The following is a 16983-nucleotide window of genomic DNA, read 5'->3' on the forward strand; positions in this document are numbered from 1 at the left end:
TAATATTCCTCATGAGCAAGGACTAGCCGCCATATAATATTGGATAGACCGATTTCCTAATCTTTTAGTAGAGAGATCTCCGAAAAAATTCGTCATATTAGGTTTACAATTAATATTGGAAAACAATTTCATGCAATTCAATGGAATTATTTACAAACAGAAACTGGGCACTGCAATGGGAACCAAAGTTGCCCCAACATATGCAACACTAGTTCTAGGTTTTTTGGAAGAAAAATTATTTTCTACAATTCAGGAAAAATTTGGACAAGAATTTGAATTTTTTTAAGACAGTCGTGGAAACGTTTCTTGGACGATTGTTTTATCATATGGGACAGAGGAGAAGAACAATTAATGAAGTTTTTCAATATTCTAAACACACTAAGCCCCACCATGAAATTCACTACGGAATCCGATAAAAACATATTATCATTTCTTGATGTCATGGTAATTAAAAGACACAACCGCATAGTGACAGACGTGTTTTACAAATTGACAGATACCAAACAATATTTTATGTTTGATTCTTGTCATCCTAAGCATATGAGAAACAACATTCCATACAATTTAGCGTGACGCCTCTGCACAATTATTTCCGATAGTGAAATCCTTAACAGTCGCTTTGTGGAATTACAAAACTCGCTTTTACAAAGACGCTGCCCAGTGCAAGGTGAAGATAACGAACAGTGATCAATCTCATAACTCCTACAAGCAATACAAAATAGATAGTTGGGCAAACACGGACCCCTGGACACACCAGAGGTGGGATCAGGTGCCTAGGAGGAGTAAACATCCCCTGTTGACCGGTCACACCCGCCGTGAGCTCCATATCCTGATCAGGTAAACGGAGTTATCCGCAGTCAAATCAGTGTGCTAAGAACGGCTTAACAATCGGTATGAAACACACCAGACAGCATTTGACCCAATGCGAGGTTGTATTGACGAACTAGATCGTTATAACGACCATAGAATTTGAGAAATGCTGATTTCAATCCAGACTGTTGAAATCCCTGTACCATCAACTTGTTTGTCAGTAGCTTGCCTCGATTTAAAAACTGACTATACCCAGAACAAGCTCTTGCATATCGAATCAGTTGAGATATATAAACACCATATGCAGGTGATAATGGAATATTGCTACATAAATGTGGGAAGTTGACGATGGAGAAGCTGAAATCATCCCGTTTGTCATACAGTTGAGTTGTCAGTTTGCCGTTAATGTCTACTTTCAATAAAATATCTAAGTATGAAGCAGAAGTGGACGACTCTGTGGTGTCTTTTATTTCGAGCTCACAGGGATATATCAAATCGACATATGAATGAAAGCTATCATTGTTAACAGACAAAACGTCATCGATATATCTAAAGGTCGAATTGAAGGTCACAGCGAGAGATTTTTTCTTCTCACGTAGAAGTTTTTGAATAAATTCTGCTTCATATGAATATAAAAACAGGTCAGCTAACAAAGGAGCACAATTCGTGCCCATGGGAATTCCAACACACTGTTGGAAGACCTGATCACCAAAGACCACGAAGATATTGTCAATGAGGAACTCTAGCATATTTTTTATTTCAACTTCAGAGTACTTGTGCGTGGAATCGGAGTGGTGTTTAACAAAGTAAGTTTTTGAATGACTGATCACTAGATATGAATATATTCAATTTGTTAAAATCAGTTATTATAACACGTTCTTTGTATATACAACATTAATTATCAATTATTAAAGACAAAAATGTTCCCTTTTGTTAATTACGAATGGTACGTAAGTATTCAATTTTTTCTTCAAAATTTTCTCGAAAGCGACGATAAATGATGAAATTTACGATTAACTACTTACTGTAATATTTCTTGTTTGTATAACAGGTATCTGAATTTTAATCAGTAAATAGATATAAATAGGGAAAAAACTATACCTATATCTATAAATACACCAGGTGTGCAACGACATTTTGCCCCCTCCTCGATTCGAGTCCGATTTTATTATTTAATTCGCCGTTACAAACCTATTCTCCGACACGGTTAAGCTCAGAAATGATTTTCCTTCTCATCCGTCGCTTCAGAAGGTTAAACTCCCTCGCTACAATCCAACAACGGACACATTTTAACAATATTTTGAACATTCCCCCCAAGGCCTGACTACCATGTCATGACGTTACGAAATCAGAACTTTTACGTTATAAAACGTAAATGTTGCTTATAATCACGAAACGACGGCACAAATCCCTACTTATTGCTAAAATGCGCTCAATATAAAAAATGTAGAATGAAATAATTTGCTCGTTACAATGAACAAGAATAACAATAGATTTTTTGAACTGTATTTGGTATTTTTGTACATGCATATATCTCTTGATATAATTTGACTGCTTTATGTAAGCAGATCATCTTATTGACCTTTGCTTCTGTTGTGATATGAATATAGGATTGCAAGGCTAGGGTGTTTACAACTTTGGATGATTGTTTTAAAGAAAAACAAAACGATAGTTACGTCATTTCGAAATGCAATCGCATATATATATATATATATATAAAGTAATGTAAGCGGGGTTGAACTGAGTCAAAGAGTGTTTACGCAGATCATGCTTTTCTTTTATTTGCTTGTATCTGTGTTTGTAACAACGCTAGCCATGAGCGTGCAAAGGCAGTTATCGATATAAAAAACATCACGGATTTACATACTAGTAGAAACAAAACATTTTGAACGAAAAATTGGCTAGAAAAGTGCAACTCGTGCAAAATGTTGTACAAGTTATGAATGATGTTCAGACTTTGAAAAACGGGGTCGACCGTCTGAAAACGGAAAGCTTAGATCTTAGGATGGAAGTTGGCAACCTTTCGTCAAAAGTCGTGAAGGAGAGTAAGTAGCATTGGTATTTTAATTTAAAATATGTTATAAAACTTGTTATTTCGCAAACAAAATTGATTTGTAAACTTTAAATGATTGCTTTTTAATAAAGTTAGATATTTTTAAAACAGTACACTGATGCATATATCGCAATCGAACAAAGTGCGATTCTAGGAGACAAAATACAAATTGTCGCTGGATCTTGGGATGGTCAAGGTTCAATGCGTGGTGACGGTCGTAATGGCCGAACTACATTCTCTGGATTTCAGATGAGCTAATTACATCTGCTTACAACTGTGGCGAGACTAACTTTACAACTAAAAGCATAGATCTAGACTCTATTCAATCTGGCATTTACTAGATAGAATTATTTTCCCTATTCTAAGATCAGCAAATAGTGTAAATGGATATTTGTTTGCCGAAACGCCAATGCGTAATATTTTCAATGCATCTATTTTATCATATGATACCTTTAAAAAAAATAGCCTCGATGTTTAGGTCCACCATGAAAAATGTTAATTTATGAGAATGTAGATACCAGGCTAAACACTGCACTGTTGAAAAAAAAAATCAAACTACGGGATTGTATGATGACATAGTACACTGTAAATGCAGATCTGTAGTTCTATGAGAAAATATTGGGACAAACCAGAGCTACAGATCCATTCCTTTAAAAAACCTTCGTTTCACGGCACGCACACAAAACGTGCATTGGTTGAGGCCTTATATCACTGAATCCTCGCCGTCTCAAAAACGTAATATTAAAAAATTCTAATATATTTTCGCAGCATACTTGTGTTCAAACATACTTTCAAACATTTATTAAAGACCCATGCAAAATGAAAACTCGCAGCTTCGAATGATTTCTTTGTTTTTACCATCCGCTAAATTTGTTCCGAAGACATCTACAATGTAGCCGTTTGTTGTTGCCATAAAAATGTTTCAGCAAATGGTGACCTTTATGTACAGAATACATGTGAGAGAGTCGCTGTAATTATAACTAGGAATTTGTCTGAATGTATGAGTACCGTTTAGTGTGTAATAATAAAGTATCTTAAATAGGATCTAAAAAGAGCTGCTTCGAGATATCTGTAATGTGATTATATATTTTTTCTTCGAGATATCTGTAGTGTCAATGTCTATATTGTCTCTGGTTATGCGATCAAAACCAAGATAATATTCATGATAGCTATTCTATAGCACTTCCAATGAGTTCAGCCACTTATCACCTCTTCATGGAAATCCGCAGAGCAATCTGTTTGATAAAATGGATATCAATTTGAAAAGAAGGATGTCTACTGCATATATAATTGTCTGGTTTTTGTATTTCTCATTGATGTTACATGTGAGACTAGATCATTACAACTGTATTACAACTGTATTTAGAAACCCCACGTAAAGATTTATAATTTTTATTGTTGCACAAGTTATAAAACCAAGACCGCCATTGTTCGGGAACTGTTGTTATCGTGCTACATTCTTAGAGTTGCGAATGACGAGATCGTGTGTACATGAACGTGATCGTGTTCTTCGACCACACTACCTGCAGAGATAGCAGAAGGATAATTCGTATCCTCAAGTAGGACCCAGGATTACCCCATTTTAATATGACCCCGGGTCACCCTATTTTCTACACAGTTTACTATGCTATAAAAATAGTCCCACATCAAAGTGAAAGTACAATGCAGACACTGTATATTGCACACTACCAAAAGAAAATGAATATTGAACAAGTCATTGTTGATCATTTACATGTCATAATTTCCTAACAAAAATAGCTTAATTTTAAAGATGATAATTCACTGTTATCTGCATCCCCCAGATTTTCCCCAAATACGAGAATGTGATATGAACCTACACGTAGCTTATGATAAATACAATACAGTGAAAATGAAATTGAACTTCGAATATCATCCTTTTATTAATTGGCAATTTATTTACAGGTAATTATAGGATAATGGTGCACCTGAAGGGTGACCTCTGGTCACCTTTTGATTTCAGACATGAAAATTATGTTACTATAGATTATATTTTATGATGCTGTACAGCATTGTAAAGGTGAATGTTTAGTCACCTCAGTCAAAGAATGAAATGGGCTTTTTTATCATTTGTCTATCTGTTTGTAAATTTTCTTATATACTGGGTATATTTTCACCAAGCTTTAGCTAAGGGTTTTCCAAGTTAAGTTCAGATGATCCATGGACATTTTGTCTAAATATAGTATGGTTTGACTTTGTAATTGTCCAGTAGAATTGTTGTAAATAGAAAATATAACGATGACGGAAAGTATGAATTTCGGACATAGGAGATTGGTCATGTGGTCACTTTACTTCTTACTTGGCTATGTGAAATAGAAGTAGAAATATAAACAAGGGTGACCTAAGGTCATTCATACACTGCGATATCGGTTACCTCAGGACACCTTTCTATAACCTTTTGCAATGGTGACCAGAGGAAACCATTATATGACATGTAGATCAATGGGTGACCAGAGGTAACGTTTATATGACATTTACATCAATGGGCGACTAGAGGTAACCCTTATATGAAATTTACATCAAAGGGTGATCAGAGGTAACCCTTATATGATCATTACATTAATAGGTGACCAGAGGTAACCCTTTTATGATATCTCATCACGGGTGACCAGAGTTAAACCTTATATGATCATTTAAATCAATGAGTGACCAGAGGTAACCCTTACATGGTGTTTCATCAATGGGTGATCAGAGGTGACCCTTATATTACCAGTACATTAATGAGTGATTAGAGGTTACCCTTAGATAGCCTTACATCAATGGGTGACCAGAGGTAACCCCAATTTTACTATGGGTGACCAAAGGTAACCCTCTTATAACCACTGCTTCTATGGATGATTAGCGGTTACCCTTACATGATTATATCTATGGTGACAAGAAGTAACTCTTTTATGAGCATTACATCAATGGATGACCAGAGGAAACCCTAATATGACCATTAAACCAATGGGTGACCAGTGGTAACCCTTATATAATCATTACATTATACATGTAATGGTGACCACGGTTAACCTTTGTAGAACCATTAATCAACGGTTTGGAACAATTTCCCAATATCGATATGGTCCCACTAAAGCATATTTCATTAGTTTCTATATAATGATGAAGTTTATTCATCTCTAAGCATTGAAACAAAAAAAAAAATCACTCCGTTAGGAAAATATATATAGAATGAGAATAACAATAGTAATATACTTTAAAAAACACACAGAAAAGTGGAAAGACCCAATAAACTAATTCACGACAGAATGTAAATTGGAGCATGTCTATCCGCCGAAAGATTTGTGTTTCGACAATGACAAAGTCATGCAGAAAGTAAGGACATTTACTCTTTTCTAACAGATAGGAGTTTCAGTTGTATTTATTATTACGGGCATTTACTTCGAGATAGAAGAACTTGTTTCGGGTGACCCCGGGTCCTACTTGAGGGTACGAATTATCCTGAGCAGAGATGATGTGAGTTTTCGTTATGTGTACTCTGTATTCGGGATCGGCAGGAATTTGTACTCGCGCAAAGAACGGCGGTCTTGAAGATTTTACTAATGCATGTATGGAAAGCCAATTGGGTAAGAATTCTATCCCTGAAACTGTGTTTTTGTTACTACCCAATGTACCGTTCGTTCAATGTAAATGTAGAAATTTTGAACGTACTGTAGAAATGTTGAATGTAACTTGACAATTACAATACTTATTATCAGTGTAATGTCAATCCAGTGAATTGGAATGACTGTAAATGTTGTTACGTACTACATTATCCATTCAATGTTTAAAGTTGTATGGTCCGAATTCCGACAAATTTTGTTCACCTTGTAACAACACTGTTAAATTATCGCACATACGTATTCATGAGACTGTAGGACATGTCATACATTCTTTCACCTGTTTTAACATGCATAATCATTTGGTTTTGAACAGGCGTTTACAAGCAACGGCCAATCAGTCATTTCTAATGCATATTCTCAAGATAAATTAAGTGACGGTCACGTGTCCAGTTCAGACTCCCTGAGATAAGATCATCGGTGGTCTTATTTATATAAAGATGTGCATTTGTTACAGTACTACAATACCGTGTCATAAGTGTTTCACGTTTTTGTTATATCAAATACCTCTTGGTAATTCCTAAAGATCTTCATTGTTTTACGCTCTTTCAAACATAAATTTAGACAGCTGCGTCTGAGTTATGTATGTCATGTTGGGTTATTTATTGACGCATACCAGACATGGCGTCGAATCGGTGAGAAATTACACCAGTCCAAACAAAAAGAACTTAGGTTGGACAACAAAGGACGAAAAAAAGCTGAGATCGCAGAATTAACTGGATATGATCCATCTATATACTGGATTTCTTCCTTCACAATTTGAATCGAATATGATACGCAAGAACAGTAGCTCCCACCACAAATGTACTTATGGGTTCCCACTATATACGTTTTAGATAGTCGTCTCACTGTTTTCTTTTACACACAAATGTTTTCATACATGTAGTTAAGAGAAACATGATAACATTTAAGACTAAATTAGCTGGTTAAGGTAATTTTGTACACTTTGAAAAAAAAATTAACAGGTGAACATTGGACCATAAATCTTATTAGAAACACGCCGGTTATTTGGCTACTAAGAACCGGGTCAGGCACTATGAACCGTGTGAAATATTTAAAACGCCGTTAGAGATAAGTGCATAATATTCACTCTCGGTGATCGTATGATATATTCACAACAGAGATGAACTGCACAATCATCTTCACTATAATTGTGCTTTAATCTAACCAAATTGTGAGTGTTGTAAGTGAATATTAGATATACACGACCGTTTTATTATCAGAAGTTTCAGAGAAATCCACGAGTTTCGCTTATATCTAATGAAGGAAATCGATTACTGATTTTATTTTTGGTAATGTACTTTTACCATTCTTGTAATGGATGAAAAGTAAAGATAACGAACAGTTAGTAATCGTATATCCTATATGCAATACAAAATAGAGAGTTGGGCAAACATGGACCTCTGAATATACCAGAGATGGAACTATGTAATTAGGAGGATTAAGCATCCCCTGTCGACCGGTCACACTCGCTTTAAGCCCTATACCTTGATCAGGTAATTAAGTAAACGGAGTTATCCGTAGTAAACATCAGTGTGCCAACAACGGCCTAACAATCGGTATGAAATCCGTCAGGCAACATTTGACCCAATGATAAGTTGTACTGGCAAACTAGATCGTCATAACGAACAAAGAATGTGCGAAATACTGACTTTAAACGAGACTATTGAAACCCCTGCACCATCAACTTGTTTATCAGTAGCCTGTCACGATTTCAAAATTGATCATACACAGAACAAGCTCTTGCGTATCGAATCAGTTGAGATATATACACACCGTATGCAGGTGATAATAGAATATTGCTACATAAATATGGAAAGTTGACAATGGAGAAGCTGAAATCATCCCGTTTATCATAAAGTTGAGTTTTTAGTTAGCTGTTAATATTTATTTTCAATAAAGTATCTAATTATGAAGCAGAAGTGAAGGAAATTGGGCACAAAGGACCGCAGGTTACCTAAAGTGAAAGATACTACCGGTAAGCATGCCGAATTTGGACACTAAGAACAAAGTGATATACAACTTCAGACAAGAAATTAGTGATATTCAGGGATATCATAATCCTATTGAGGTACTTGAAGCAGTTTAAGTATGCTTTTATTGATATACATATTGCAAACAAATATCAAAGGACATATTTGATATTGTACATACATGTATAACATGTAAGTGGGACATACATTGCCTTTTGGTATACTATACGTTCAATCTTGATGTCAGATTTTCTGAATTCGTGTAGATCAGTGTTTCAAAACAGCCGTGCTTCGTGATCAGTTACAAGGAATTTTGGCCTATACAGAGGTGTAGCTCCCATGTGAACGCTGTCGAATACTAAATATTTCATCAATTCTGTAGTTCGATTACCCTCTCTTATTTTTGACAGGCGAAAAAAACAACCCTGAAACAGTAAAACAGATAAATAACGTAAAGAATGTAAGGGGATTGTTCTGCTCAAACACCTCTAAATCGTACATCGTAAGGGCGGGGAGAAATTTATTTGCAAAATATAATCCATTGGATTGATCCCTCGGTTTACGGGTTCAGTTAAACATTCCCACTACAATTCACTACTAGTATATTGACAGTGCTTTCGTTGGGGCGAGTGCTCGATGTATATATATATATATATATATATATATATATATATATATGAGAATCCAGAATCTTTTTCCCGGAAGGAAGTCACGAAATACAATTTCCCCCAATCTATTAGCGGGAATAACACATAGTATTGCACGACTGCAGGTGAATAAGAATGGGCAAAAATATTCATTTTTTCTACAGATGTCGGGGGTCGGGTTCATCCTGCTCTCTATATGCGCGTTTAACATAAAGTCGCTCTAAGCGAAATAAAGATTATGTTTGAAAAGCAATGGAAAAAGCTCTGTTGTGTAGTGAAGATATACATAAGCCATGGAATGAAAATAAACATAGATATTAATTTAATGTCATAGTAATGATATCCTTAAAGTTTATATATCAATTCCATGTAGTATTGACTTATTCTTCATAGAGGGAATCAGAACAATATCACATTGCACTGAACCTCAATCTAAGCATTCACATCTTGTATATAAATGTAGATTCAGGTTTCATATATGTCAAACATCCATCCCCTCCCACTCTTTTTTATTGGTAACGATACATCAAGATCCATTTAAAAGCTAATGATGAGCATTTGTTGTCAAGCTTACAGTTAATTTTTTTCCATAAACATAAATAGAATGTCTCTGTAGAATATAGTTGCATAGGCTTTTTTCACTTTTTATATGCATGCCGTGTTAAACGAACCCTAATCACAAAACAAGATGCGGGGAAGGGGTCACACGATTTCAAATCAACGGGTCAGGTATCACTGGCAAGTCGATGTGGGTTATTTCTATTTCTTATGAGAAAAACAAACCTAGAAGTTTGTATTTTCTGTTTCACAAAACAAAATACGTTTTTCCTGATTGGTCTTCAATGTCTAAATATCCATCCAGATGGAAAACGTTAATGATATACGGGAGAATAAATATCTTTGTAAAAGAAAAAAAGACAAGTCTAGGTCGAGTGCCTGTGATAATACACGAGATTACAACGACGCACGTAAATGTTCGCATCCCAGGACGAAAATTCACTATAAGAAGCTACCTCAAACGTGTTGAATTATATTATACAGGAAAGGCGAAAATAACGAACAGTGATCAATCTCATAACTCCTACAGAGAACACAAAATAAAGAGCTGGGTAAACACAGATCCCTGGATATACCAGAGGTGGGATCAGGTTCCTTGGAGGAATAAGCATTCCCTGTCGACTAGTCACACCAACCGTGAACCCTATATCTTGACCAGGCAAAAGCAGTAATTGGTAGTCAAAATCGGTGTATAAGGAACAGCCTAACAATAGGTATGACAGGTTGTATCGGTAAACTAGATCGTTATAACGGCCATAGAATTTGCAAAATGCCGACTTTAAACAAGACTGTTGAAACTCCTATATCATTAACCTGCTTGCCAGTAGCCTGCCACGATTTAAAAAATGATTATACGCAGAACAAGCTCTTGCATATCGTATCAGTTGAGAGACATAAAAACCATATGCAGGTGATAATGGAATATTGCTAAATAAATACGGAAAGTTAACGATGGAGAAGCTAAAATCATCCCAATTGTCATAAAGTTGAGGTGTTAGTTTGCCGTTGATATACATTTCCAATAAAATATCTAAGTACGAGGCAGATGGGAAGGACTCCGTGGTGTCTTTTATATTGAGTTCAATGGGATATATCGAATCGATATATGAATGAAAATGATTATTGTTAATAGATAAAACTGAATGTCGAGTTGAAGGCCACAGAATATTTTTTCGTCTCATGTATAGGCTTTTGAATAAACTCAGCTTCATGAGAATATAAAAACAGGCCAGCTAACAATGGAGAACAATTCCTGCCCATGGGAATTCCAACAGACTGTTGGAAGACCTGATCACCAGAGAACAGGAAGATATAGTCAATGAGGAACTGCAACGTATTTTTTAAATTTCAATTTCAGATATGACCGGTCGACAGTGGATGCTTACTCCTCCTAGGCACCTGATTTCACCTCTGGTATATCCAGGGATCCGTGTTTGCCCAACTCTCTATTTTGTATTGCTTATAGGAGTTATGAGATTGATCGCTGTTAGTTATCTTCACCTTTCATTAATTTATGTCAGCTTTAAGCTGTATTTTATTCTATGCAATATCGCATTTGCTGCGATTTATGATAATTGTATAGTTTTATTGATTAAACGCTCCGCTGCCCTAAAAGCGAACCTGGCTTACTCCTACTTTGTGTGTGGTTAGTTTACATGATAACAGTGACTAGGAGGTCACATTCTAGTGAGAGCATATTATACAATGTTTTATTGTCGGAAACAATCCATGCTCGTACAAGTAGTTTATTAGTTTATCTAATTATTGTTATTATTCTTATTATTATACGTACATGTACAAGTAGTTTATTAGTTTATCTAATTATTATTATTATTATACGTACATGTACAGGTACATGACGTAGTTGATCAGTTTATTTCTGTGTATCTTCTGTATGACAGGAGTATTATGATATGTACATGTACTTCAATGATAGTGTCTTGTAAGTCAATATGGCTGGATACCAATGCTTTTAATATTGAAACATTTTTTATATTGATATGAATTGTATGTTGGTATTACATTCGTATGTGACACTTTAAAAATAATAAAATATTTCGTTTTCTGATAAAAATGTAACTTCTGTTTTAAAAAGCATATTCGCATTATTAAACGGAGCGGTAGAAAATTTAATAAAATTACTAAAATGTAAGCATGTCATTCATTGTTCGTTTTTATACCCATCATATGACTTGTACTTTAATCGGCCAGCATGTAATTTGATGAAATCGAGGCTGAAAATATAGCGGAATCTCACTATAATAGTGATATACCACTATTATAACGGCATTTACGCCCCCAACCTGTCTATTATAATGTACATCACAGACACATACCATCGTCTTTCAAAGTGGGGAAGGAGGGTTGTTTTTGAAATTTGATATCAGAAAATAAAAAAGGATTTAGTTTCACCTAAACTTCAAAATCGTTCCATAACCGGGACTTTGTAAGTTCGAGTCCTGACATAACATAGGTAGTGATTGCTCCTTCGCCAACGCTCGGCATTTAAAAATGAGTATCACGGGTCTTTCGGATAGATCTTAAAAACGGAGGTCCTGCGTCGCGTCAGGCGTTGGCACGTTAAAAATCTCACTGCTACAGTCCTGAGCTCTAAGCATAAGTCTAAATTTGTGGAACATCAAATACAGCTGCTGACGTCTCAATATGAGTGAGAATTATCAACGGAACGTAAAACAAACAATCAAATTCGTAAATCGGGCATTTCTTTTTGCCAAGTGCATGGCTTGAATTCAATATTTCAACCTTTACAGTCTTCCATTTTCACTAACTTTTGCTAAGTGCTGTTATGAAAAAATGGGTGTGGACAGGAGGTAAATTAGCCATTGTATCTTATTTTGTAAGTGAAATTGACGATGACTGTAAAAGTAACATAAAATGATTGTTGCCAAAACATGGGGAGCGGAGGCAGTGACGCTGTTCCTGCGAGCAAGCATAATATTTTTATGTATGAAAGGTGAAGATAACGAACAGTGATCAATCTCATAACTCCTACAAGCAATGCAAAATAGATAGTTGGGCAAACACGGACCCATGAACACACCAGGGTGTAATTATAATTAAACAAACAATGTAGTGAAAGCATATCATTAAAGTGGCACATATTGGGTGTTGGTTTTCTTTAACATTTTATTAATTCATTTTTTTTGCAATAAGTCAGAAGCACAATTTTCAATTTTTGAAGGCCCAGTAAAGAAAAATCATATTTAAATCTTCAATTTGTAATTTACAAAATGCCGGATATTAAACCCTAGTACACAGATAACTAATAAATAGCAAATCAAAATAAACTTCCTTTATTTGTGTAATTAGTCAGATCTAAATACATAGAAAGGTATTCAAATAGAGACAAATGTGTTTTTTTTTGTTTAATTGAACAGGTGAAGAAAACAGGAAGTACTTATTTAGAAAGAAAATTACAGATATATCCACAAAACAGGACTTTCTGTGAGTAATAAGAGACGATATTGTCCGGGATCACGTTATTTTCTCTATATGTCTATATCATTAAATTCCGATCAAATACAAAATTTTATACTGAAAATTTGCAATGCTACTATTAATAGTACAATATGTACATTGTCCTCACTTAATCTATATAAAATGCATGCAAGTAATTCAATAGACACCCTGTGCTTGAAAGGTATCTAATTTTTTACACCTATTATAAAAGTTCTACGTCACCATACGAGTACTGTTCCCCCTTAATTGTGATTCAGCACAATCAATTCTAGTTTCCGTGGCTATCTGTATTTTGTGATATTGTATCTGTCAATGTGACTCTTGATAAGACTGAAACGCCCCGTGTAAGTCCCCCACAACATGTTGACAGATCCCCAGTATCTGCCAGGCAAAGTCTCTATGGTTTAAAGGTACGTATCTCCCATCATCATAGAGCAGTAGGGTGTGTAGGTCTGTCAGTGCCTGTAGATATTGTGACCTGTTACCTAGTCTGTAGTGACATAGAACAGATAACATGTGCACGGTCACAAAGGGAGATAAATATAAAGTTGGTATTTCGTTCATTTTACAGACTTCTTGTTCCAACCTTAATTCTACAATGAAAGCAATATTTTCTTTGAACAGAATATGTTTTGTCCAAGCCTTCCTAAACTTAGTTAACATTGATTGACCACCTACCGCCTCACTGTACCTCCGTCTGTCTATTCTAATATACATGACATGGGGTTGTGAGAGTCTCTGCTGCACTGTATCTGTGACAGTTAGCGCTGTTTGATATCTACCGGTATCGTACAAGTATAACGCTAAATATAAACCATCACATACACAACCTAACTTTAAAACTAGATCTAACATGTGACTTATTGACCTATCAATGGTGTATCTCTTTTTCTTTGACTCAAACAGACTCTGCGCTTTTAATGACATGGAAGTTGATACAAGCACATCTATCAACCTATCATGGTATACAACATTCTGACAGGTTGTGAATAACTGATCTATTACATTTAAATGCATCATGTTTTTAAGGAAATCCGATACAAAGACGATACTTCTAGAACAAGCGCTTTCGGTATAAAAAGTAATATCTATATCTATTTCTGACTTGAGGTAACTTTCCCCTGTCTGCATTACAATGTATGGATCAGAGACGGCCGGGATCAGAATCTCTCTGAGAGTGGGACTATGTAACAGGAAGGCAACGCCCATCTTGTAAAATGTTTCTAACTTTTGATACAGGAATATTTGTTGCGCCCCGACAATTTTCCCTGCAAACATGTTGTTCTCCGGAATAAAGAAATTTGGAAGATAACTGGTATATACACACTGCATCAAGGATTTGAAACAAAACCACACATGTTGAAGCAATGTTGTTGGTAACCATGGAGTTGAAGAACACTCTTGAATTCTCCAAAATGATATTGTTTTCATAAAATATGAACACAGTAAATCGTCAGATATCACTTCCTTCAAAATTATTTTCATAATTCCGTAACAGAGAAACTGGCAATGGTTCATAGAGTACACTAGCTTTTGCTCTGCTTGTGAAAAAGAAATTCTCCACTCCAAATCTGAGTTTTCGTTTATATGTCTGTTTGCGATAGGAACGAGATGAAATCCTTCATCAATAATTGATTGCAGTAAACTACGCGATGGCCATGCGCGAGTCAAACATCTATCAACCCAGGGAAGGGCTGGTAATGGCCAATGACGGGAATGGAAACACAGAGCGATATCAGTCTCTATGGATAGATAAGAGTAGTTGTGACAAGGACCGTGTATGTTCTCACCTTCTTTGGCCGGGTTCAAGCCATTCATTAATAGATGGAACCTCATCCGGAGTAATGAACTTGAAATGCATTCAGTAAGATTTCTCTCAAGTAGTGAGGGCATGACAATTCGGCGATTTGACGGTGTGAGTAGATGTAATCTTGCGAATCCCGGAGGAATATCGGAGGTCTCCATATGGATAATTGTATCTCTGCGTGGACGATAAAACATGGACTGAGACATCTCACATATCACCTTATGATCAGGGTACCACTTCATGAAATCCAAGTCAGATGATTTAAACCTGAATCCCTCCCTAGTACTACCACTCAGCATCGTTCTCTCTCCTTTATATGACTGTGAAGGTTTCAGTATAATCTCCGCCGAGTCCTCTAAATCCCTTCTGATGGTTACTTCTGTCGGTGTCCCTATCCCACGACACACACCCACATACAGGACTTCTGATACACGGTGAATGTGGTCCATCCATTCTTTATTGTTAACTGACATAATATTTCCGTATTTAGGGAAATATATAAGTCTTTATCTACAACAACCGGAAGTTAGGTACACAGAAACTGATATGTCATTTGATATACTATTAAACAGCAATCACACATTCTCAACTTGAGTAATGTGAAATCAAGACCATAAATGACAAACTAAAATGACAAAACTGTTGCAGTGTTAAGATTAGAAACCAGAGATGAAAACTTGGTAGGAGGTTGAGTGTTGTATGAGCAAATCCTTCAGCAAGTTATCGCAGGGATGAAATATTTTTCATGGTTTGAAAGCAATTATCTTAATTTTGACACTCTATAAAGTACTATGAGGCCCGTGACTTCACCAACACCCAATGGATTTATAATATAGTATTCAGTATGAGGTCCCTGAATTCATCTACATCCTATAGATTTATAATACAGTACTATGTATGGGGCCCGTGACTTCAACAACAACCTATACAGTACTATGTATCTGACCCGTGATTGCATCTACACCATATACAGTACTACGTTTGAGACAAGTGACTTCATTTACATTCTCTACAGTACTATGTATCTGACCCATGACTTCATCTACACCCTAAACAGTACTACTTAGGAGGCCCGAGACTGTGTATGAGGCATGTAACTTCATCATCACTCTATACAGAACTATGTATAAGGTCTGAATCCCGTGGGGATATGGGTTAGAATAGGTCCTCAGTACCCCTTGCTTGTTGAAATAGGATACTAAATGGAGCAGCCCTTCATATGAGACCGCAAAAACCGAGGTTCCGTGTCACAGCAGGTGTGACACGATAAAGATCCATCCCTGATCAAAGGCCATAAGCGTCAAACAAAGGCCTACATTTTGCATCCCTTCACCGATAATGGTAACTTCTTCATATGGGTGAGGGGCTCTCGAGAGGGACATTAAACAATATACGTCAATCAGTCAATGAGTCATGGAAACTGAAAACTCAAGTGAGTTTTTCTGATATAACCCTTAGTCTCTTTTTCCAGACGTCCATCTGACTGTCTGTCTGTAAAATTTTAAATGGTGAGTGATATAACTCCCATATTTCATATATGCATTCCTTGATGCAAAACCTTTCTTTGGGTCTCAAAGTTTTTGACCTTGAAACATTGACCTTGGATTTTGACCGATTTTCAAAAGTTAATTAAGAAATAAACTATCATTTTAAAATTTCTATCGGGATATAAATACGGGCTGATCACGTGATCAAAATGTACGAAGGTATGTCTAAATTTGGTCACGTACCAACCTGTATTTATATCCCGATAGATATTATGAAATGATACGTTATCACTTATATTTACATTTTTGATCGATAACCATTGCTGAATTGTGTTAACAACACGTTTTCATACATTTCACATTGTCAACTGACCTACATAACGCTTCCTTCAAAATGACGAAAACACAAAAACAAATTCCTTCAAATGAAGAATTGTTTTAATTAGTAAGACGTTGAAAAGCAAGTATATAAAAAAAAGACATATACATTAACTCAGGAATATATAATTGAAAACTCTTTCGTATGTCTAAATTAGTAACTTTGGAAAAAC

General features: G+C 35.7%; 1 protein-coding gene across 1 annotated transcript; it reads right to left on the reverse strand.

Annotated features, from left to right (window-relative positions):
• Positions 1–12959: 12959 nt before the first annotated feature.
• LOC130053478 (uncharacterized) lies at positions 12960–15394 on the reverse strand. The gene has a single exon (XM_056160792.1). It carries the CDS (start codon positions 15392–15394, stop codon positions 13448–13450), a length of 1947 nt encoding a protein of 648 aa, XP_056016767.1. The 3' UTR covers positions 12960–13447.
• Positions 15395–16983: the final 1589 nt, after the last annotated feature.

This window comes from Ostrea edulis, chromosome 3 (assembly GCF_947568905.1).
Source record: "Ostrea edulis chromosome 3, xbOstEdul1.1, whole genome shotgun sequence".
Taxonomy (NCBI): domain Eukaryota; kingdom Metazoa; phylum Mollusca; class Bivalvia; order Ostreida; family Ostreidae; genus Ostrea; species Ostrea edulis.

Excerpts from the sequence above, each read along its gene's own strand:
- LOC130053478 (XM_056160792.1), bottom strand. The coding sequence starts at position 15,394 with ATGGACCACATTCACCGTGTATCAGAAGTCCTGTATGTGGGTGTGTGT.